Source organism: Somniosus microcephalus, chromosome 14, assembly GCF_052327205.1.
Source record: "Somniosus microcephalus isolate GS21.2 chromosome 14, FLI_Smic_1.0, whole genome shotgun sequence".
NCBI lineage: Eukaryota > Metazoa > Chordata > Chondrichthyes > Squaliformes > Somniosidae > Somniosus > Somniosus microcephalus.
Genome location: NC_141000.1, coordinates 332480 through 356827, shown reverse-complemented (window position 1 = coordinate 356827; position 24348 = coordinate 332480). Strand labels below are relative to the sequence as shown.

The 24348-nt window shown below is 53.8% G+C and overlaps 1 protein-coding gene across 1 annotated transcript in view; it reads left to right on the top strand.

Annotated features, from left to right (window-relative positions):
- vwa8 (von Willebrand factor A domain containing 8) overlaps nucleotides 1-24348 on the top strand; it is a 458807-nt gene that overhangs the window by 199162 nt on the left and 235297 nt on the right. Inside the window, exons 16-17 of the mRNA XM_086006090.1 lie at nucleotides 7530-7697; nucleotides 22433-22510. Of these exons, the coding sequence (XP_085862216.1) occupies nucleotides 7530-7697; nucleotides 22433-22510 (246 nt within the window). The remainder of the gene's footprint in view (nucleotides 1-7529; nucleotides 7698-22432; nucleotides 22511-24348) is intronic.

The following is a 24348-nucleotide window of genomic DNA, read 5'->3' as shown; positions in this document are numbered from 1 at the left end:
TTACCTTCAGCGACTAGTGCACAATGACACCCAGGTCTTGTTGCACCTCCCCTTTTTCCAATCTATTGCCGTTCAGATAATAATCTGCCTTCCTGTTTTTGCCACCAAAGTGGATAACCTCACATTTATCCACATTATACTGCATCTGCCATGCAGTTGCCCACTCACCCAACCTGTCCAAATCATACTGGAGTTTCTCTGCACCTCCTCACATCACACAAGCCCACCCAGCTTTGTGTCGTCTGCAAACTTGGAGATATTACATCTAGTTCCCTTGTCTAGATCATTAATATATATTGTGAATAGCTGGGGTCCTAGCACCGATCCCTGCGGTACCCCACTAGTCACTGCCTGCCACTCGGAAAAAGACCCGTTTATTCCAACCCTTTGCTTCCTGTCTGCCAATCAGTTCTCTATCCAAGTCAGTACCTTACCTCCAATCCCATGTGCTTTAACTTTGCATGCTAATCTCTTATGCGGGACCTTGTCGAAAGCCTTCTGAAAGTCCAGATACACCACATCCACTGGTTCTCCCTTATCAATTATCAAAGTCCCGTTTATTCCTAGTCTCTGTTTTCTGTCCATTAACGAATCCTCAGTCCATGCTAATATATTACCCCCAATCCCAGGAGTTCTAATTTTGTGTAATAACCTCTTGTGTGGCACCATAGCGAATTTTTGAAAATCCAAATACACTACATCCACTGGTTCCCCCTTATCCATTCTACTAGTTACATATTCAAAAAACTCTGAACAGATTTGTCAAATGCGATTTCCCTTTCATAAAACCATGTTGACTCTGCCTAATCATATTATGATTTTCGAAGTGCCCTGTTACCACGTCCCTAATAATAGATTCTAGTAGTTTCCCTACTACTGATGTCAGGCTAACTGGCCTATAGTTTCCCGTTTTTTTTCCTTCCCCTTTTCTTAAATAGCGGGGTTATGTTTGCTACCTTCCAATCCTTGGGGACTGTTCCAGAATCTAGGGAATTCTGGAAGATTAATACCAATACATCCACTATCTCTGCAGTTACGTCTTTTAAAACCTTAGGATGTAGGTCGTCGGGTCCAGGGGATTTGTCGCCACTTAATCCCATTAATTTCTCCAGTAATATGTCTTTACTTATACTGATTTCTTTAGTTCCTCATTCTCTCTAGACCCTTGGTTCCCCATTATTTCCAAAATATTTTTTGTGTCTTCTACCGTGAAGACAGATACAAAGTTGGTTAAAGAGTTGGTGCAGGAGGGGGGGCTTTAGTTTCCTGGATCACTGGGTCTGCTTCTGGGGAAGGTGGGACTTGTACAAGTCGGACGGGTTGCACCTGAACCAGAACGGGACAAATATCCTTGCGGGGAGGTTTGCTAGCACTGTTGGGGGGGGGGTTTAAACTAACTTGGCAGGGGGATGGGATACAGAGTGGAGCTATAATAGGGGGTGATGTACAACCAAATATAGAGGAAAAAACAAGTCAGCTTGGAAGGCAGAGCAAATATGTAATGGCACAAGGGAGTAGGGCAAGGCTGGATGGCATTTATTTTAATGCAAGGAGTCTTGCGAATAAGGTGGATGAACTGAAGATGTTGATGAACACATGGGAGTATGATATTGTTGCTATCACGGAGACATGGTTGAGGGAGGGGCAAGACTGGCAGCTCAATATTCCGGGGTATAGAATCTTCAGGCGAGACGCGGGGGGGGGTAAAAGAGGAGGGGGTGTCGCAATATTAATTAAGGAGTCAATTACTGCTGTAAGGAGGGATGATATATTAACAGGTTCCTCTAATGAGGCCATATGGGTAGAACTTAAAAACAAAAAGGGGGCAAGCACTTTGCTGGGAGTGTACTATAGGCCCCCAAACAGTCAGGGGGAGATAGAGGAACAGATATGTAGGCAAATCTCAGAGAAATGTGCAAATAATAGGGTAATAATAGTGGGGGATTTCAACTTCCCCAATATTAACTGGGATAGTCAGAGTGTGAAAGGCTTAGAGGGTGCAGAATTCTTAAAGTGCATCCAGGAGAGCTTTTTGAGCCAACATGTAGAAAGTCCTACAAGAGAGGGGGCGGTACTGGACCTAATTCTAGGGAATGTGGCCAGGCAAGTGGTAGAAGTGTTAGTAGGTGAGCACTTTGGTGACAGTGACCATAATTTAGTGAGATTTAAGGTAGTCATGGAAAAGGACAGAGATGGACCAGAAATAAAGGTTCTAAATTGGGGGAAGGCCGATTTTAATATGATAAGGCAGGATCTGGCCAAAGTGGACTGGGATCAGCTACTTGTAGGAAAATCCACATCGGAGCAATGGGAGTCTTTCAGAAAGGAAATTGAGAGAGTACAATGGCAACATGTTCCCGTAAAAGTCAAGGGTGGGACCAACAAGCCCAGGGAACCTTGGATGTCAAGGGATATACGAGAATGGATTAGGAAAAAAAGGGGGGCTTTTGGCAGATACAAAGGACTAAAGACAGAGGAAGCCCTAGAGGAGTATAAAAAGTGCAGGGGGATACTTAAGAAAGAAATTAGGAGAGCGAGGAGGGGCCATGAAATAACACTGGCGAGCAAAATAAAGGAAAATCCTAAGGTGTTTTATAAGTATATTAAGGGCAAGAGGATAACTAGGGAAAGAGTAGGGCCCATTAGGGACCAAAGTGGCAATCTGTGTGTGGAGCCAGAAGATGTGGGTGGGGTTTTAAATGAATTTTTTGCATCTGTGTTCACTATGGAGAAGGACGATGTAGACATAGAAATCGGGCAGGGGGACTGTGATATACTTGAACATATTAGCATCGAGAGGGAGGAGGTACTTGCGGTTTTAGCAGGCTTAAAAGTGGATAAATCCCCAGGCTCGGACGAGATGTATCCCAGGCTGCTGTGTGAGGCAAAGGAGGAGATTACAGGGGCTCTGACACAAATTTTCAGAACCTCTCTGGCCACAGGGGATGTGCCAGAGGACTGGAGAACAGCTAACATAGTACCATTATTCAAGAAGGGTAGTAGGGATAAACCAGGGAATTACAGGCCAGTGAGCCTAACATCAGTGGTAGGGAAATTATTGGAAAAAATTCTGAGGGACAGAATTAGTCTCCACTTGGAGAGGCAAGGATTAATCAGGGATAGTCAGCATGGCTTTGTCAAGGGAAGATCATGTCTGACCAATTTGATTGACTTTTTCGAGGGGGTGACTAGGTGTGTGGATGAGGGTAGTGCAGTGGGTGTGGTATACATGGATTTCAGTAAGACTTTCGACAAAGTCCCGCATAGGAGACTGGTCAAGAAGGTAAGAGCCCAAGGGATCCACAGTGCCTTGGCACATTGGATCCAAAACTGGCTTAGTGGCAGAAGGCAGAGGGTGATGGTCGAAGGTTGTTTTTGTGACTGGAAACCTGTGTCCAGTGGGGTACCGCAGGGATCGGTGCTGGGTCCCTTGTGTTTGTGGTCTACATTAATGATTTGGATGTGAATGTAAAAGGTATGATTGGTAAGTTCGCGGATGACACGAAAATTGGTGGGGTGGTAAATAACGAGGAGGGTAGCCTCAGTCTGCAGGACGATATAGATGGGTTGGTCAGATGGGTGGAACAGTGGCAAATGGAATTTAACCCTGAAAAGTGTGAGGTGATGCATTTTGGAGGGACTAACAAGGCAAGGGAATACACAATGAATGGTAAGACCCTAGGAAAGACAGGATCAGAGGGACCTTGGTGTGCATGTACATAGATCCCTGAAGGCAGCGGAACAGGTGAATAAGGTGGTTAAAAAGGCATATGGGATACTTGCCTTCATTAGCCGAGGCATAGAATATAAGAGCAGGGAGGTTATGATGGAGCTGTACAAAACGCTGGTTAGGCCACAGCTGGAATACTGTGTGCAGTTCTGGTCGCCACACTATAGAAAGGATGTGATTGCATTGGAGAGGATGCAGAGGAGATTCACCAGGATGTTACCTGGGCTGGAGCGCTTCAGCTATGAAGAAAGACTGGGCAGGCTGGGGTTGTTTTCCTTGGAGCAGAGAAGGCTGAGGGGGGACCTGATTGAGGCGTACTAAATTATGAGGGGCGTAGATAGAAAGGAACTTTTTCCCTTAGTAGAGGGGTCAATAACAAGGGGGCATAGATTCAAGGTAAGGGGCAGGAGGTTTAGAGGGGATTTGAGGAAGAACTTTTTCACCCAGAGGGTGGTTGGAATCTGGAACTCACTGCCTGAAAGGGTGGTAGAGGCAGGAACCCTCACAACATTCAAGAAGCATTTGGATGAGCACTTGAAATGCCATAGCATACAAGGCTACGGACCAAATGCTGGAAAATGGGATTAGATTAGACAGGGCTTGATGGCCGGCGCGGACGCGATGGGCCGAAGGGCCTCTTTCTGTGCTGTATGACTCTATGACTATGACTCTAAAGTATTTGTTTAATATCTCTGCCATTTCCTTGTTGCCCATTATAATTTCTCCTGTCTCTGCCTCTAATGGGCCCACATTTACTTTCACTAATCTCTTCCTATTTACATACCTATAGAAACATTTACAATCTGTTTTTATGTATGTGGAGCTCTGACAGACCAGGGCACATGGGAGGAAGATAGGTTTTGGTTAAAATTAAGAGAGCTGCGTGTTTTTCTAGAAAAGCTTCATTTGACCGTCATCTTGTAGAGGCAGGAGAGACCAGAACTAATAGCCACATCTGTCTTACAGAAATAAAGCATTAGCGTTATGATACTACCATGTGTTTCTAAATAATAAAGACTCCCAATCAAGTGCTTCATAATAATTATTCATATTGAATAATTTCTTTTCTAAAAATAGAAAAATATATTAAAATGTGCCCTCATTTTCTGAAGTGAGGTGCATCTGAGAACTATTAGGATTTTTATTTTTTGTTAGATTTTTTTGTAATTGCCTCTACTTTTTAACGTGACTTTTGGTTATCGTAGAATGTTCCAGGATAGAAATGGGCCTTTCAGCTGATCAAGTCTGTCCCAGTGTTTTTCTCCACAGGAGCTACCTACTGTAAACCCACTCTCCTACGTACTCCCCATACCCTTTAATACTCACTATTTCAAGCAGCTAATCTCCTTTTAAAAGAATTTCCAGACTCTGTTTCATCAACAATTGTGACAGAGAATTCCACATTCTAACCGCCTTCTGTGTAAAGACAGTCACCCCTAGAATTCTTTGTGTGAATACTTCAAATTGGTGCCCTCTCACCATTTACCTTCGTCTAACCCATCATAATTCTGGTCACCCCTTAACTTTCTTGGTTCCAGTGAACAAAACCCTAACTTCACAAGTTGTCGTCATAACTGCACCTTGTCACTGGTGACATCCTAGTAAATCTGAGCTGCATCTTTTCCATTGCATTTATATTCTTATAAGGGATTGCACAAATCTCTACACAATACTCTAGCTATGGCCTAACTAATGTCTTGTGCAAGTTGTTTTTGTAGCATATGCCCCTAATTACAAAACTAAGGACCCTGCCTTTTTATGCCCACCTTTCCAGTGCTTCTGAGAAAATTATCTTAAGGTTTTTTTCTCAGTAACTGAAATTTCTAATGTCAAAAATAAACAAAATAAATGTCATAAATTTACATATTTCAGAATTTGATTATATTTATCCATTGATTGTCTCCTGTGTTTTAATGCCTTTATTAAAGATTTCAGTTGAAGCCTCCCCTAGTAGCCTGAGCTTTGAGTTACCATGAACTGTGATGCTGCTTATTCAGTCTGTGCCTGTGCAATATACTCAGTTTTCCAGGAAGCTTCACTACCCTTTAGTCATCTGACTTGCTGAATATTTTACTTCAGCTTTCAGTAGCTTCCGCTTAGTTTTCTTTTCAAAATTATTTGAAAACAAAATTTAAACAAAAAATTCAAAAGCTTCAGGTGAAGTTTGTATTGAGTTTTTTTAAGCAGACATGCTATGTGTTTGTGTGAGAAAGTGAGCAAAAACGAAATGACACATCTGTTGTAGCTTTTGTTTTGAGTTCTATAAATGTAATAAAATGTATTAACATAATAAGAACATAAGAAATAGGAGCAGGAGTAGGCCATTCAGCCCTTTGAGCCTGCCCCGTCATTCAATAAGATCATGGCTGATCTTTTACCTCCTCTCCACCTTCCCGCACTATCTTCGTATCCCTTGATAATTCCCTTAATATCCAATAATCTACCGATCTGTGTCTTAAATATATACAATGGAGCATCCACAGCTCTCTGAGGTAGAGAATTCCAAAGATTCACAACCCTCTGAGTGAAGATGTCTTTACTCAACAGCTGCAATATCCTTTTCATACTGTGGTGATCAGAACTGTACACAATATTCTAAGTGTGGCCGCACTAATGATTTATAAAGTGGCAGGATCACCTCACTATTTTGGTGCAATGTTGACCTTTTAATGCATCTCAACATCTGATTTGCTTTACTCACTGCCACTGAGCATTGTTGTGATAGCTTCAATTTATTGTCAATATGGCCCCCCAGATCTTTCATTTTCCATGCACACTATTTTATTTTCATTTATGTAATAAATAGAAAGAAGCAGACATTCTTTTAACATCCTAATTTGAGATTTTTTTTAATAAAGCAAATTGAAATTTGAATGGAAACAGCTTTCAAGAGAAATGGTTGGGAGAAGGTTGGCGGGAGGTTCGGAGGGAAGCAGGATGAGGGGACTCGAGACCCTCACAACCTACCCTTGGTGGGACTGATTGGGAGTAAAGGCAGAGTGGGTGGAGGGTTAATTGCACAGAACACATTCTCCCCACTACTTGCCAAAAATTTCAGCCCGCAGCCCTCAGCGACTCCCTTCCCTGCTGAGCCATGTCAGTCACTCATTGCCTCCTGCAAATAGCAATCATAAAAGACCAGAAAACCTGCTTTAGTGATGTTGGTTGAGGGGGTAAATATTGTCCAGGACACCGGAACAGAACTCCCCAGCTCTTCTTTGAAAAGTGCCAATTGGTCATTCTTAACATCTTATCTTATCCAAAAGACAGCACTTTCAACAATGCAGCACTAGATCATGTGCTCAAGTCGCTGGAGAGGGCCTTGAATCTACAAATTTCTGACTCACAGAACTGAGTACTACCACTGAACCACAGCTGACATCTTAAAGGGATAGTGTCATTTGATTTCTCCAGTTTGAATGGTGGGCTCTTAATTTCTGTGTGAAGTATGAAGACTTTTGCATGAGTTTGGCTTTGACCTCTGCTTTTAAACTTATTGAGACTGTTCTAAATCTCATTTGTGTGTAATGGATAGTGTTGCACAGAGTTGGCCTTGACTGAAACTTCATGTTGATCTATAGCGGGCACAAACCTGGCTAGACTTCGAAAACCAAGCTGGGCTTGGCGGCGAAAACTAACTCTGGGAAGGGCTCCAATTTAATTTGCAGCTGATTGTTTTACCATATTGTTTTAGAACTACATGTGCAGCTCACATGAGGGAAGTTTAAAACTTGTTTTTCTCCTGACTGAATCAGTTGTTGCATCGCTGATTGATTGTTTGTTACCTTTGTGCTTCCAGATTGATTTACCCCTCCATCCATCCTTCAGGATTCTAGCCTTGGCCGAGCCTCCCGTGGTGGGCAGTAGCACTCGGCAATGGCTGGGGTCAGAGCTGCTAACGATGTTCCTGTTTCACAGTGTAAGACCGCTCTCCATGAAAGAAGAGGTTGATGTCATTACTAAAATGGTGAGGATTGCCTGAGTTCAGACCCCTGCTGTTTCTGTTGGTTCAGAGTGTCGCACCTCAGAAGTATACTTTGTGTTTTTGTACATCATGCTTTACTTGGGCTGAATAGCCATACTCTGTTTAGCGAACCATGCTAATATGCCCAAATATGGGTAGGTAGGAATTACTATCATCTTCTTAGGCAGTCCCTCGGCGCCGAGGATGACTTGCTTCCACATTAAAAATGAGTTCGCAGGCGACTGATGAGTCCAATGCGAGACCTACAGTCTCTGTCACAGGTGGGGCAGGCGGTGGTTGAAGGGGTAGGTGGGTGGGGTGCTTGGGTTGACATGCGCTCCTTGCGCTGCCTGTGCTTGGCTTCCGCTTGGTCCTGGCGAAGAGACTCGAGGTGTTCGGCGCCTTCCCGGATGCTTCTCCTCCGCTTGTGCGGTCTTGGGCCAGGGATTCTCAGGTGTCGGTGGGGATGTTACACTTTTTCAAGGAGGCTTTGAGGGTGTCCTTGAAGCGTTTCCTCTGCCCACCTGGGGCTCTCTTGCCATGCCGGAGCTCCGAGTAGAGCGCTTGTTTTGGGAGTCTCGTATCGGGCATGCAGACAATGTGACCCGTCCATCGGAGCTGATCGAGCGTGGTCAAAGCTTCGATGCTGGGGATGTTGGCCTGAGCAAGAACACTGACATTGGTGCTCCTATCCTGCCAGTGGTTTGAGGTGCCTGCTGTACATGGTCCATGTCTCTGAGGCATACAGCAGGGCGGGTATCGCTGCTGCTCTGCAGACCATGAGCTTAGTGCCGGGTTTGAGGTCCTGGTCTTCAAACACTCTCTTCCTCAGGCGACCGAAGGCTGCACTGGCACACTGAAGGCGGTGTTGGACTTCGCCGTTGACGTCTGCTCTTGCTGACAGTAGGCTCCTGAGGTATGGAAAGTGGTCCTCATTGTCCAAAGCCTTGTCATGGATTTTGATAATCGGGGAGCAGTACTGTGTGGCGGGGGCAGGTTGGTAGAGGACCTTTGTCTTACGGATGTTTAGTGTAAGGCCCCATGCTCTCGTACGCTTCGGTGAAGGTGTTGACGATGGTTTGGAGTTCGACCTCCGTGTGAGCGCAGATGCAAGGAATTACTATCAATCAGAAACCAGCAACCCCATCTGCCTCCTCAATACTTCCAAACCCGAGGCTTCCTCATTCCACAACCCTGCCGTGCATTGTACTTTTCTTTAAAACTTTTCATCAAACTTTATAAAGGACTTTCATCAGAATCTTGGTTAGTTTTAAGTGTTGACACCCATATCTGTCTATTAATCCATATATATAAAAGGATATGTCTCTCTGTCTGTCTCTCTGTCTCTCTGTCTGTCTGTCTGTCTGTCTCTCTGTCTGTCTGTCTCTCTCTCTGTCTCTCTCTCTCTCTGTCTCTCTCTCTGTCTCTGTCTCTCTCTCTCTGTCTCTCTCTCTCTGTCTCTCTCTCTCTGTCCGGCTATACAATCAAAAGTTATAGAGCGTACCTACACATATGTTATATCAAAAGAAAGCTCATCATTAGGGGACTCTTGTAGGCGTATTTACTTTTTGCTCGGACAAAAATTGTGCCGACGGTCGGACAAAAATTGTGCCGACGGTATCCAAAAAACGTTCAAAATTCCTCTCATTATCCGCTCATTTGCATCGAGTTGGGGTGGGTTCATTGTGTGTGCGGGCAGGCCATCCTACAGTTGAGTGACGTGATGATTGACCAGTCCTACAGTTCAGTGACCTGACGGTTGACCAATCGGTGCGTGTGTGGGCGGGCCTTATCATTTTGAACCGAGGTGAGTCGCCGCCATCTTGATTCCAAACTTTTCATTTCCTTTTTCCCGCTTTCTGTGTCTTTAAAAAAAAAGTTGCTTTTAAAACACACATTGTTTTTTAAAAAAGTTAATTACTTTCTAAATCTTTTATCTAATCTCATTAATTTTCCTACGTTTCCCCATATTTGCAGGTAGACCTCGAAGCCTGGGCGTCTGTTGCCAGCCATGCTGGACCCCAGGCAATTGTTTTGTGGCAAGCTCCTCCCACGCCTCCCCCCCCCCCCCCAGCTGGGCCCGATTCCGAACCAGCGGCCTGCCATCTTGGTAAAGGCTGGCTGGGCTCACTGCAAGCTCCTCGCGCTAAATTCACGCTCGTGCTGCACGGCGCACGCGCAACTCCACACAGAGTGCGGCCAGAGGGAAGCTAGCGGGGGGGGGCGGGCGGGCGGGGCTCGGGAGGGGAGGGGGGAGCGGAGAGGGTTACCCCGGCAACCGGGCTCGCCAGCCGCAATCGGCCGTCTCAAGCCGCTCAGGCCCAGGCCCGGTCCCGGAGATTGGGAGGCGGAGAGAGGAGAAGGGGTTACCAAGGCAACCGGGCCCGGCTAGCCGCAATCGGCCGTCTCAAGCCGCCTCAGACCCGGCCTCGGGAGGGCGGGGCTCGGGCTGACCGGGGCGCTGCGCTCGGCATGTCAGTGTGTGGGGCGGCACGGAGCTCAGCAGAGCCATCGCCGGCAGAGGGGAGAGGGTCTGCTGGCTCCCCCCTCCCTTTCTCCCCCCACCTCCCCCACCCCTCCCCTCCTCTCCCTCCCCCCCCTCTCCCCCTCCATTCCCCCTCCCCCTCCACCTCACCTCCCCTCCCCCCCGCCCCCTGCCCCTCCCCCCTCCCCTCTCCCCCTCTCCACTCTCCCCCTCCCCTCTCCCCCCTCCCCCCTTCCTGCCCCCCTCCCCCCTTCCTGCCCCTTCCTCTCCCCCCTTCCTCCCCTTTCCCCCTCCCCTTTCCCCCCTCCCCTCCCCTTTCCCCCCCTCCCCTCCCCCTTTCCCCCCCTCCCCTCCCCTTTCCCCCCCTCCCCTCCCCTTTCCCCCTCGCCTCCCCTTTCCCCCCTCGCCTCCCCTTCCCCCCCACTTTCCCCTTCCCCCCTTCCCTTCCCCCCTCCCTTCCCTTCCCCCTCCCTTCCCCCTCCCCTTTCCCCCTCTCCCTTCCCCACCTTCCCTTCCCCCCACCTTCCCTTCCCCCCCTTCCCCTTTCCCCCCCTTCCGCCCACCCTTCCCCCCCCTTCCGCCCACCCTTCCCCCCAGTCGCGCGCTCTCTCTTCCCCCAGTCGCTCTCTTCCCCCCGTCGCGCTCTCTCTTCCCCCCGTCGCGCTCTCTCTTCCCCCCGTCGCGCGCTCTCTTCCCCCCGTCGCGCTCTCTCTTCCCCCCGTCGCGCTCTCTCTTCCCCCCGTCGCGCTCTCTCTTCCCCCCGTCGCGCTCTCTCTTCCCCCCGTCGCGCTCTCTCTTCCCCCCGTCGCGCTCTCTCTTCCCCCCGTCGCGCTCTCTCTTCCCCCCGTCGCGCTCTCTCTTCCCCCCGTCGCGCTCTCTCTTCCCCCCGTCGCGCTCTCTCTTCCCCCCGTCGCGCTCTCTCTTCCCCCCGTCGCGCTCTCTCTTCCCCCCCGTCGCGCTCTCTCTTCCCCCCGTCGCGCTCTCTCTTCCCCCCGTCGCGCTCTCTCTTCCCCCCGTCGCGCTCTCTCTTCCCCCCGTCGCGCTCTCTCTTCCCCCCGTCGCGCTCTCTCTTCCCCCGTCGCGCTCTCTCTTCCCCCGTCGCGCTCTCTCTTCCCCCCGTCGCGCTCTCTCTTCCCCCCGTCGCGCTCTCTCTTCCCCCCGTCGCGCTCTCTCTTCCCCCCGTCGCGCTCTCTCTTCCCCCCGTCGCGCTCTCTCTTCCCCCCGTCGCGCTCTCTCTTCCCCCCGTCGCGCTCTCTCTTCCCCCGTCGCGCTCTCTCTTCCCCCCGTCGCGCTCTCTCTTCCCCCCGTCGCGCTCTCTCTTCCCCCGTCGCGCTCTCTCTTCCCCCGTCGCGCTCTCTCTTCCCCCCGTCGCGCTCTCTCTTCCCCCCGTCGCGCTCTCTCTTCCCCCCGTCGCGCTCTCTCTTCCCCCCGTCGCGCTCTCTCTTCCCCCCGTCGCGCTCTCTCTTCCCCCCGTCGCGCTCTCTCTTCCCCCCGTCGCGCTCTCTCTTCCCCCCGTCGCGCTCTCTCTTCCCCCCGTCGCGCTCTCTCTTCCCCCCGTCGCGCTCTCTCTTCCCCCCGTCGCGCTCTCTCTTCCCCCGTCGCGCTCTCTCTTCCCCCCGTCGCGCTCTCTCTTCCCCCCGTCGCGCTCTCTCTTCCCCCGTCGCGCTCTCTCTTCCCCGTCGCGCTCTCTCTTCCCCCGTCGCGCTCTCTCTTCCCCCGTCGCGCTCTCTCTTCCCCCGTCGCGCTCTCTCTTCCCCCGTCGCGCTCTCTCTTCCCCCGTCGCGCTCTCTCTTCCCCCGTCGCGCTCTCTCTTCCCCGTCGCGCTCTCTCTTCCCCCGTCGCGCTCTCTCTTCCCCCGTCGCGCTCTCTCCCCGTCGCGCTCTCTCTTCCCCCGTCGCGCTCTCTCTTCCCCCGTCGCGCTCTCTCTTCCCCCGTCGCGCTCTCTCTTCCCCCGTCGCGCTCTCTCTTCCCCCGTCGCGCTCTCTCTTCCCCCGTCGCGCTCTCTCTTCCCCCGTCGCGCTCTCTCTTCCCCCGTCGCGCTCTCTCTTCCCCCGTCGCGCTCTCTCTTCCCCCGTCGCGCTCTCTCTTCCCCCCGTCGCGCTCTCTCTTCCCCCCGTCGCGCTCTCTCTTCCCCCCGTCGCGCTCTCTCTTCCCCCCGTCGCGCTCTCTCTTCCCCCCCGTCGCGCTCTCTCTTCCCCCGTCGCGCTCTCTCTTCCCCCCGTCGCGCTCTCTCTTCCCCCCGTCGCGCTCTCTCTTCCCCCCGTCGCGCTCTCTCTTCCCCCGTCGCGCTCTCTCTCCCCCGTCGCGCTCTCTCTTCCCCCCGTCGCGCTCTCTCTTCCCCCCGTCGCGCTCTCTCTTCCCCCCGTCGCGCTCTCTCTTCCCCCCGTCGCGCTCTCTCTTCCCCCCGTCGCGCTCTCTCTTCCCCCCGTCGCGCTCTCTCTTCCCCCCCGTCGCGCTCTCTCTTCCCCCCGTCGCGCTCTCTCTTCCCCCCGTCGCGCTCTCTCTTCCCCCCGTCGCGCTCTCTCTTCCCCCCCGTCGCGCTCTCTCTTCCCCCCCGTCGCGCTCTCTCTTCCCCCCCGTCGCGCTCTCTCTTCCCCCCCGTCGCGCTCTCTCTTCCCCCCCGTCGCGCTCTCTCTTCCCCCCCGTCGCGCTCTCTCTTCCCCCCCGTCGCGCTCTCTCTTCCCCCCGTCGCGCTCTCTCTTCCCCCCGTCGCGCTCTCTCTTCCCCCCGTCGCGCTCTCTCTTCCCCCCCGTCGCGCTCTCTCTTCCCCCCCGTCGCGCTCTCTCTTCCCCCCCGTCGCGCTCTCTCTTCCCCCCCGTCGCGCTCTCTCTTCCCCCCCGTCGCGCTCTCTCTTCCCCCCCGTCGCGCTCTCTCTTCCCCCCCGTCGCGCTCTCTCTTCCCCCCGTCGCGCTCTCTCTTCCCCCCCGTCGCGCTCTCTCTTCCCCCCCGTCGCGCTCTCTCTTCCCCCCGTCGCGCTCTCTCTTCCCCCCCGTCGCGCTCTCTCTTCCCCCCCGTCGCGCTCTCTCTTCCCCCCCGTCGCGCTCTCTCTTCCCCCCCGTCGCGCTCTCTCTTCCCCCCCGTCGCGCTCTCTCTTCCCCCCCGTCGCGCTCTCTCTTCCCCCCCGTCGCGCTCTCTCTTCCCCCCCGTCGCGCTCTCTCTTCCCCCCCGTCGCGCTCTCTCTTCCCCCCCGTCGCGCTCTCTCTTCCCCCCCGTCGCGCTCTCTCTTCCCCCCCGTCGCGCTCTCTCTTCCCCCCCGTCGCGCTCTCTCTTCCCCCCCGTCGCGCTCTCTCTTCCCCCCCGTCGCGCTCTCTCTTCCCCCCCGTCGCGCTCTCTCTTCCCCCCCGTCGCGCTCTCTCTTCCCCCCGTCGCGCTCTCTCTTCCCCCCCGTCGCGCTCTCTCTTCCCCCCCGTCGCGCTCTCTCTTCCCCCCCGTCGCGCTCTCTCTTCCCCCCGTCGCGCTCTCTCTTCCCCCCCGTCGCGCTCTCTCTTCCCCCCCGTCGCGCTCTCTCTTCCCCCCCGTCGCGCTCTCTCTTCCCCCCCGTCGCGCTCTCTCTTCCCCCCCGTCGCGCTCTCTCTTCCCCCCCGTCGCGCTCTCTCTTCCCCCCCGTCGCGCTCTCTCTTCCCCCCCGTCGCGCTCTCTCTTCCCCCCCGTCGCGCTCTCTCTTCCCCCCCGTCGCGCTCTCTCTTCCCCCCCGTCGCGCTCTCTCTTCCCCCCCGTCGCGCTCTCTCTTCCCCCCCGTCGCGCTCTCTCTTCCCCCCCGTCGCGCTCTCTCTTCCCCCCCGTCGCGCTCTCTCTTCCCCCCCGTCGCGCTCTCTCTTCCCCCCCGTCGCGCTCTCTCTTCCCCCCCGTCGCGCTCTCTCTTCCCCCCCGTCGCGCTCTCTCTTCCCCCCCGTCGCGCTCTCTCTTCCCCCCCGTCGCGCTCTCTCTTCCCCCCCGTCGCGCTCTCTCTTCCCCCCCGTCGCGCTCTCTCTTCCCCCCCGTCGCGCTCTCTCTTCCCCCCCGTCGCGCTCTCTCTTCCCCCCCGTCGCGCTCTCTCTTCCCCCCCGTCGCGCTCTCTCTTCCCCCCCGTCGCGCTCTCTCTTCCCCCCCGTCGCGCTCTCTCTTCCCCCCGTCGCGCTCTCTCTTCCCCCCGTCGCGCTCTCTCTTCCCCCCCGTCGCGCTCTCTCTTCCCCCCCGTCGCGCTCTCTCTTCCCCCCCGTCGCGCTCTCTCTTCCCCCCCGTCGCGCTCTCTCTTCCCCCCCGTCGCGCTCTCTCTTCCCCCCCGTCGCGCTCTCTCTTCCCCCCCGTCGCGCTCTCTCTTCCCCCCCGTCGCGCTCTCTCTTCCCCCCCGTCGCGCTCTCTCTTCCCCCCCGTCGCGCGCTCTCTCTTCCCCCCCGTCGCGCTCTCTCTTCCCCCCCGTCGCGCTCTCTCTTCCCCCCCGTCGCGCTCTCTCTTCCCCCCCGTCGCGCTCTCTCTTCCCCCCCGTCGCGCTCTCTCTTCCCCCCCGTCGCGCTCTCTCTTCCCCCCCGTCGCGCTCTCTCTTCCCCCCGTCGCGCTCTCTCTTCCCCCCCGTCGCGCTCTCTCTTCCCCCCCGTCGCGCTCTCTCTTCCCCCCCGTCGCGCTCTCTCTTCCCCCCCGTCGCGCTCTCTCTTCCCCCCCGTCGCGCTCTCTCTTCCCCCCCGTCGCGCTCTCTCTTCCCCCCCGTCGCGCTCTCTCTTCCCCCCCGTCGCGCTCTCTCTTCCCCCCCGTCGCGCTCTCTCTTCCCCCCCGTCGCGCTCTCTCTTCCCCCCGTCGCGCTCTCTCTTCCCCCCGTCGCGCTCTCTCTTCCCCCCCGTCGCGCTCTCTCTTCCCCCCCGTCGCGCTCTCTCTTCCCCCCCGTCGCGCTCTCTCTTCCCCCCCGTCGCGCTCTCTCTTCCCCCCCGTCGCGCTCTCTCTTCCCCCCCGTCGCGCTCTCTCTTCCCCCCGTCGCGCTCTCTCTTCCCCCCCGTCGCGCTCTCTCTTCCCCCCCGTCGCGCTCTCTCTTCCCCCCCGTCGCGCTCTCTCTTCCCCCCGTCGCGCTCTCTCTTCCCCCCCGTCGCGCTCTCTCTTCCCCCCCGTCGCGCTCTCTCTTCCCCCCCGTCGCGCTCTCTCTTCCCCCCCGTCGCGCTCTCTCTTCCCCCCCGTCGCGCTCTCTCTTCCCCCCCGTCGCGCTCTCTCTTCCCCCCCGTCGCGCTCTCTCTTCCCCCCCGTCGCGCTCTCTCTTCCCCCCCGTCGCGCTCTCTCTTCCCCCCCGTCGCGCTCTCTCTTCCCCCCCGTCGCGCTCTCTCTTCCCCCCCGTCGCGCTCTCTCTTCCCCCCCGTCGCGCTCTCTCTTCCCCCCCGTCGCGCTCTCTCTTCCCCCCCGTCGCGCTCTCTCTTCCCCCCCGTCGCGCTCTCTCTTCCCCCCCGTCGCGCTCTCTCTTCCCCCCCGTCGCGCTCTCTCTTCCCCCCCGTCGCGCTCTCTCTTCCCCCCCGTCGCGCTCTCTCTTCCCCCCCGTCGCGCTCTCTCTTCCCCCCCGTCGCGCTCTCTCTTCCCCCCCGTCGCGCTCTCTCTTCCCCCCCGTCGCGCTCTCTCTTCCCCCCCGTCGCGCTCTCTCTTCCCCCCCGTCGCGCTCTCTCTTCCCCCCCGTCGCGCTCTCTCTTCCCCCCCGTCGCGCTCTCTCTTCCCCCCCGTCGCGCTCTCTCTTCCCCCCCGTCGCGCTCTCTCTTCCCCCCCGTCGCGCTCTCTCTTCCCCCCCGTCGCGCTCTCTCTTCCCCCCCGTCGCGCTCTCTCTTCCCCCCCGTCGCGCTCTCTCTTCCCCCCCGTCGCGCTCTCTCTTCCCCCCCGTCGCGCTCTCTCTTCCCCCCCGTCGCGCTCTCTCTTCCCCCCCGTCGCGCTCTCTCTTCCCCCCCGTCGCGCTCTCTCTTCCCCCCCGTCGCGCTCTCTCTTCCCCCCCGTCGCGCTCTCTCTTCCCCCCCGTCGCGCTCTCTCTTCCCCCCCGTCGCGCTCTCTCTTCCCCCCGTCGCGCTCTCTCTTCCCCCCCGTCGCGCTCTCTCTTCCCCCCCGTCGCGCTCTCTCTTCCCCCCCGTCGCGCTCTCTCTTCCCCCCCGTCGCGCTCTCTCTTCCCCCCCCGTCGCGCTCTCTCTTCCCCCCCGTCGCGCTCTCTCTTCCCCCCCGTCGCGCTCTCTCTTCCCCCCGTCGCGCTCTCTCTTCCCCCCCGTCGCGCTCTCTCTTCCCCCCCGTCGCGCTCTCTCTTCCCCCCCGTCGCGCTCTCTCTTCCCCCCGTCGCGCTCTCTCTTCCCCCCCGTCGCGCTCTCTCTTCCCCCCCGTCGCGCTCTCTCTTCCCCCCCGTCGCGCTCTCTCTTCCCCCCCGTCGCGCTCTCTCTTCCCCCCCGTCGCGCTCTCTCTTCCCCCCCCGTCGCGCTCTCTCTTCCCCCCCCGTCGCGCTCTCTCTTCCCCCCCGTCGCGCTCCCCCCCGTCGCGCTCTCTCTTCCCCCCCGTCGCGCTCTCTCTTCCCCCCCGTCGCGCTCTCTCTTCCCCCCGTCGCGCTCTCTCTTCCCCCCGCCCCCCGTCGCGCTCTCTCTTCCCCCCCGTCGCGCTCTCTCTTCCCCCCCGTCGCGCTCTCTCTTCCCCCCCGTCGCGCTCTCTCTTCCCCCCGTCGCGCTCTTCTCTTCCCCCCCGTCGCGCTCTCTCTTCCCCCCCGTCGCGCTCTCTCTTCCCCCCCGTCGCGCTCTCTCTTCCCCCCGTCGCGCTCTCTCTTCCCCCCCGTCGCGCTCTCTCTTCCCCCCCGTCGCGCTCTCTCTTCCCCCCCGTCGCGCTCTCTCTTCCCCCCCGTCGCGCTCTCTCTTCCCCCCGTCGCGCTCTCTCTTCCCCCCGTCGCGCTCTCTCTTCCCCCCCGTCGCGCTCTCTCTTCCCCCCCGTCGCGCTCTCTCTTCCCCCCCGTCGCGCTCTCTCTTCCCCCCCCGTCGCGCTCTCTCTTCCCCCCCGTCGCGCTCTCTCTTCCCCCCCCGTCGCGCTCTCTCTTCCCCCCCGTCGCGCTCTCTCTTCCCCCCCCGTCGCGCTCTCTCTTCCCCCCGTCGCGCTCTCTCTTCCCCCCCGTCGCGCTCTCTCTCCCCCCCCCGTCGCGCTCTCTCTTCCCCCCCGTCGCGCTCTCTCTTCCCCCCGTCGCGCTCTCTCTTCCCCCCCGTCGCGCTCTCTCTTCCCCCCGTCGCGCTCTCTCTTCCCCCCGTCGCGCTCTCTCTTCCCCCCGTCGCGCTCTCTCTTCCCCCCGTCGCGCTCTCTCTTCCCCCCGTCGCGCTCTCTCTTCCCCCCGTCGCGCTCTTCCCCCCCGTCGCTCTCTCCCCCCGTCGCGCTCTCTCTCCCCCCCGTCGCGCTCTCTTCTTCCCCCCCGTCGCGCTCTCTCTTCCCCCCGTCGCGCTCTCATCTTCCCCCCCGTCGCGCTCTCTCTTCCCCCCCGTCGCGCTCTCTCTTCCCCCCCGTCGCGCTCTCTCTTCCCCCCCGTCGCGCTCTCTTCTTCCCCCCGTCGCGCTCTCTCTTCCCCCCGTCGCGCTCTCTCTTCCCCCCCGTCGCGCTCTCTCTTCCCCCCCGTCGCGCTCTCTCTTCCCCCCGTCGCGCTCTCTCTTCCCCCAGTCGCTCTCTCTCTCTCTCTCTCTCTTCCAACAACAACATGCCCTCAAAAGACCCTCGGCACCGCCGGGCACTTGAGCTAGTATGTTATAAATAGTATGTCTAGGGTGCATTCCCTGTCTGCCACACTTCTCTGTTGCCTTCAACTGTCTGTGTTACATAGAAAAGTATGAGGGGCAGAGGCTGAGGTGAGTAAGGGCTGAGGTGCGTAAGGGCAGAGGCAGGTATCGATGCTGAGGTTGAAGAAAGCAGGCTTTGTGATGTGGAAGATGTGGTCTTTTGCTTTCACGGAGACCTTCCATCTTGAGTCTCCTCTCATCAGAGTGCTTCTCGGCTTGAATCCAGGAGATAGTTGGACCAAGGCGTGCAGATGTAATTTGGTCCCCATTTTCAAGTCGTACAGTTTTTCCTTATTTTTATATAATACTTTGACAAAATTTGCACAATTTGGGATGCATTGTAAGGGTTTCTCTGAGAAGCAGGGAGATGCAAAGCCAAGGTGCTACAATGCTATCACGGGCGTGAGGGTGTAACTACAGTGTGCCGAGTTTACATGGGCAATGTCCATTATAAATGTGAACATAGAAATCTATAATGAAAAATATTGATGCAAGAAGTGCATGCAAAGACAGGAATTCCTTGGGATGTGATCCCGGTAGCGCTCTGTCACCTTCAACTGTCTGTGTCACACAGTAAAGTATTAAGGGCTGAGGTGAGTAAGGACAGAGGCAGGTATCGATGCTGAGGCTGAAGTAAGCACGGAATTTTGTGAGTCAGTGAAGGGGCATCTAATTATGATGGGGCTGGTAGGCACAATTGCCATTATGCCACATCTGCAGTGCCCACCTGCCCCATGCACACATAACCTTTAGTGTTCGCCCGTCCACGGGAAGATGGGTTGCCCAGGCTCCCATCAATGGCCACACTTTCGTTGGCCTGACCTTAGGAATCCCTGCTCCTCATGGCAGATGGTGGTTCTGCACCATACAAGGCAGCCAGCAACCCACCAGAAATAACGGAGACCCAGTGCCAACCGGGTCTCTGCCATCCTCCTGTGGGTTCTGCCCGTTTGATATCAGGGTTATAGCAGCAGACCAGCAGAACTCCCTGAGCAATATCAGGGCCAAGGTTTTTGTATATATTATAGATATATTTCAAGTTACTTGGGTAATAACTTCTCGGTTAGAAACTGGGATAAAATAGAATAGAGCTTGAGTTGGTATTTACATAGAAACATAGAAGATAGGAGCAGGAGTAGGCCATTCTGCCCCTCGAGCCTGCTCCGCCATTCAATTCGATCATGGTTGATCATCCAAGTTCAGTACCCGGTCCCTGCTTTCTCCCCATACCCCTTGATCCCTTTAGCCTTAAGAAATATATCCAACTCCTTCTTGAATATATTTAATGAATTGGCCTCTACTGCCTTCTGTGGTAGAGAATTCCACAGGTTCACCACTCTCTCTGGGTGAAGAAATTCCTCCTCATTTCTGTCCTAAAAGGCCTACCCCTTATCCTTAGACTGTGACCCCTGGTTCTGGATTCCCCGACCATCGGGAACATCCTCCCTGCATCTAGTCTGTCCAGTCCTGCCAGAATTTTATAAGTTTCAACGAGATCCCCTCTCATTCTTCTAAACTCCAGCGAGTACAAGCCCAATCGACCCAATCTCTCCTCATACGTCATTCCTGCCATCCCAGGTATCAGCCTGGTGAATCTTCGCTGAACTCCTTCCATGGCAAGAATATCCTTCCTCAGATAAGGTGACCAAAACTGCACACAATACTCAAGATGTGGTCTCACCAAGGCCCTGTACAACTGCAGCAAGACATCCTTGTTCCTGTACTCAAACCCTCTTGCTATGAAGGCCAACATACCATTTGCCTTCTTAACCGCCTGCTGCACCTGCATGCTTACCTTCAGCGACTGGTGCACAAGGACACCCAGGTCTCGTTGCACTTCCCCTTTTCCCAATCTATTGCTGTTCAAATAATAATCTGCCTTCCTGTTTTTGCCACCAAAGTGGATAACCTCACATTTATCCACGTTATATTGCATCTGCCATGCTTCTGCCCAATCACCCAACCTGTCCAAATCATCCTGGAGTTTCTTGGCATCCTCCTCACAGCACACACGCCCACCCAGCTTTGTGTCGTCTGCAAATTTGGAGATATTACATCTAGTTCCCTTGTCTAGATCATTAATATATATTGTGAATAGCTGGGGTCCAAGGACCGATCCCTGCGGTACCCCACTAGTCACTGCCTGCCACTTGGAAAAAGACCCATTTATTCCAACTCTTTGCTTTCTGTCTGCCAACCAGTTCTCTATCCAAGTCAATACCTTGTCCCCAATCCCATGTGCCTTAACTTTACATGCTAATCTCTTATGTGGGACCTTATTGAAAGCCTTCTGAAAGTCCAAATGCACCACATCCACTGGTTCTCCCTTATCTATTTTACCAGTTACATCCTCAAAAAATTCCAGTAGATTAGTCAAGCACGATTTACCTTTTGTAAATCCATGTTGACTTTGTCCGATCCTGTCACTGTTTTCCAAGTGCTCTGCTATTACATCTTTTATAATGGACTCCAGCATTTTCCCCACTACCGGTGTCAGGCTTACCGGTCTGTAATTCCCCGTTTTCTCTCTTGCACCTTTTTTGAATAGTGGCGTAACATTAGCTACCCTCCAATCCATGGGTACTGTTCCAGATTCCATTGAATGTTCAGTCTTCTTTCGTTAGTAGCAAAGCAAATCAAATGTCAATATCTCAGTTGGATATCCAGGCCAAAGCTTCCGGTGTAACAGTGTGGATATCTTGTAGGCTGCCTGCGAGTTTCCTCTGAGGGCAGTGTTCAATGATGTGCTCCAGGGTCTGATTAGGAGCTCCACAGTCACATGATGGGGATGCTTTAATCTTCCATCTATGGAGAAGGTGGCAGCATCTACCATGACCAGTTCTGAGGCAGTTGATGGTTGTTCACTGTTTGCGAGGAAGGTTTGATCCTTCAGGTTGTACTGTGGGGTCCTCTATAAGGAATCCATTCTGCATGTCGCAGTTCTTCCAAGCATTTCGCCATCGGTCATCCATGCTGAGGGGAGATCGCTGAAAGGCTTCGGTGATGGTCCAAAATGGCCTTCTAGATTTGAGATGGGTTGATGGGAGGTTGTTCAAGTCGGCCTGGATCGGCATGTCTTTGCTGGTGTGGCGGTTGTATTCTCTGGAGACTGCATATTCACGGCGTAGGTGTGGTGGTGCGATGTTTGCAAGCACGGGCAGCTCAGGTGTTGGTGTCGATAAAAGCGTACCGGTGATAATTCTCATAGTAGAATTCAGCTGGACAGCAACGTATTTGACATGCGGACTCGATGGCCACGCCGGAGAGCAGTACTCTGCTGTAGAGTACACCAGGGTGAGTGCTGCCGTACGGAGGGTTTGAGCGTCTGCTCCCCATGTGGATCCAGTGAGTTGCTGGAGCAAGTTGATCCTGCTCTTTAGTTTCTTCCCAAGGTTTTGGAGATATGTTGTCCATATGACAGGGTGCAATCAAGTGTGACTCCTAAATAGGAGGGTTTTTTAGCATAGTTTACCTCTGTGCTGCAGAAGTTGACTTTCAAAGCTTGGTTTGTTTGATGTGTGTTGAGGTGGAATGTTGAGGTGCCGGTCTTTTGCGGGTTTGGCCAAAGTTGACATCGGCGGAAGTAGGCCTTCGTCCTCTGTAAATCACTGGTTAGGTCTCTTCGGTGATGTTTTGCGTGGCCATGGCAATGTCATCAGCATATACGAACTTGCGGGTCTCTGTTTCAGGCTGGTCACTGGTGTAAACGTTGAAACATGGTATTTCAGTTGTAATTAGTTACAGAATTCAAATGTAATGATAGAAATAACAAAAGATGAATGAATAAGTTATTATTAGAAGAAGTGCAGGGGAGTTCTCCCCGGTGTCCAGACCAATCTTTATCCCTCAACCGAGACCTAAAAATAGCTTATCTGGTCATTACCTCATTGCTGTTTGTGGGATCTTGCTGTGTGCAACTTGAGCTTTTTAAAAATTCATTTATGGGATGTGGGCATTGCTGGCAAGGCCAGCATTTATTGCCCATTCCTAATTGCCCTTGAGAAGGTGGTGGTGTGTTGCCTTCTTGAACCGCTGCAGTCCGTGTGGTGAAGGTACTCCCACAGTGCTGTTCGGGAGGGAGTTCCAGGATTTTGACCCAGCGATGATGAAGGATCGGCGATATACTTCTAAGTCAGGATGCTGTGTGACTTGGAGGGGTACTTGGAGGTAATGGTGTTCCCATGCATCTGTTGCCCTTGTCCTTCTAGGTCGCGGGTTTCGGAGGTGCTGCCGAAGAAGCCTTGGCGAGTTGCTGCAGTGCATCTTGTAGATGGTACACACTGCAGCCACGGTACGCCGGTGGTGGAGGGAGTGAATGTTTAAGGTGGTGGATGGGGAGACAATCAAACGAGCTGCATTGTCCTGGCTGCCGTGTTTCCTACATCACAACAGTGAAAACTTTTCAAAAGTACTTCATTGTCTGTAAAGCATTTTGGGATGTCCTGAGGTTGTGAAAGGCGCTATATAAATGCAAGTTTCTTTCTAGCTGTCTGTAAATTCTTGGTACATGTTTTATTGTCTTGTCCCTGCAGATTCCGCGTGTCCCGAAAGATGCTGTTACGCAATTGTTGCGTTTTACTCACAAGCTTCGGCAGACCGGTGACCCGACAGTAAGTTAAACTTTGCCACAAAATCCTACAAGTAGAGCAAGATGTGAGAAGGTGCCTGCTCGTTATCATGCAGAATACTGGAATGGATGTGGGTTCTCACCCACCATTTCCAATGTGGTAAAATCCCAATCTCTGACAGAAAGTAAAGGCCTGGAATTTACGGTCCTGATGATGGAGAACTGGCAGTGTTCGCCGTCATTCCGCCTTTGAAACTGACCACAACTTCAGAATTTAGCGCATGAAATCCGTTATTCACTGCTCCTCCACAGCCTGCGCTGTGCCCCCCCTCCCCCCCAACAGAGCCGGCAATCAGTGAAATCTCTCAAATCATTGAAACTGATGAAAACTTGGTTCTTCCGTGGTAGTACCGCTGTTAAATTCCTCACTAAAAGTCAGACCCAAAGGGATTTAGGTGTAACTGAGATTTTAACAGCTTATTGACTGGTAAACAAAGGTTATGAGCCTGAAAAAACTAATTTTAATTTTGTGCAGTGTCAAATTTATCCATTTTAATAAAAATCAACATTTTTAAGAAACTTTAAAAAAAAAAAATTTTAATTTTAAAGTTTGTTCATCTCTATTTCAGGTTTGCCTTTTCTCCATGTGAGAACCCCAATCTTTGTGTTACTCTCTCTAACATTGTTAAAATGTTAGAATTTTAAGAGCTTACCCAGTTCCTGGTTCACTGTCCGAGAATTCTACATTTTGATTGGCTGCTTAGACAGCCTGTTGACATCACAGCAGCTCGCACTAGGGGATTCCCACTATAATTCGTTGATTTGAATTACACGTTGGATAACCCGAACTTCTTGACTCAGAGATTGCGAGATCTTTGTGCGAAGCTTGATTCGGGGCCAGCTTCGAATGCCTTTGCTTCGCCGCTGACCGCAAATTCCAGGCCAGTGAGTGGAAGCAGATGGTCATCAGAGGGAGGGAAAGTGAGAGGGACAATTCGCCTGGCATTGGCAGAGATAGGCAACTATATCACCTTCTAAACCTCTTGGCCAGAGAGAAGCCATAAAATGAATACAATGGGGAAATGTGAAGTTATCCACTTTGGCAGGAAAAACAAAAAAACAGAATATTTTTTGAATGGTGAGAGACTGGGACATGTTTGTATTCAGAGGGACCTGGGTGTTCTTGTACATGAATCACTGAAAGTTAACATGCAGGTACAGCAAGCAATTAGGAAAGCAAATGATATGTTAGCTTTTGTTACAAAGGGACTAGAGTATAAGAGTAAAGATGTCTTACTGCAATTATACAGGACATTGGTGAGGTCACACCTGGAGTATTGTGTACAGATCTGGTCTCCTTACCTAAGGAAAGACATACTGGCCTTAGAGGGAGTGCAACGAAGGTTCACTAGACTGATTCCTGGGATGAGAGGAATGCCCTATGAGGAGAGATTGAGCCGACTAGGCCTATATTCCCTAGAGTTTAGAAGAATGAGAGGTGATCTCATTGAAACATATAAAATTCTTAAGGGGCTTGACAGGGTTAATGCTGAGAAAATGTTTCCCCTGTCTGAGGAGTCTAGAACACAGGGGTCATAGTCCTCGAATAAAGGATCGGCCATTTATGACTGAGATGAGGAGAAATGTCTTCACTCAGAGGGTTGTGAATCTTTGGAATTCTCTACCCCAGGGGGCTGTGGATGCTCAGTCGTTGAGTATATTCAAGTCAGAGGTCAATAAATTTTGGGGAATTAAGGGATATAGGGATAGTGTGAGAAGGTGGAGTTGAGGTAGAAGATCAGCCATAATCTTGTTGAATGGCAGAGCAGGCTCGAAGGGCCAAATGGCCGACTCCAGCTCCTATTTCTTATGTTCTTATGA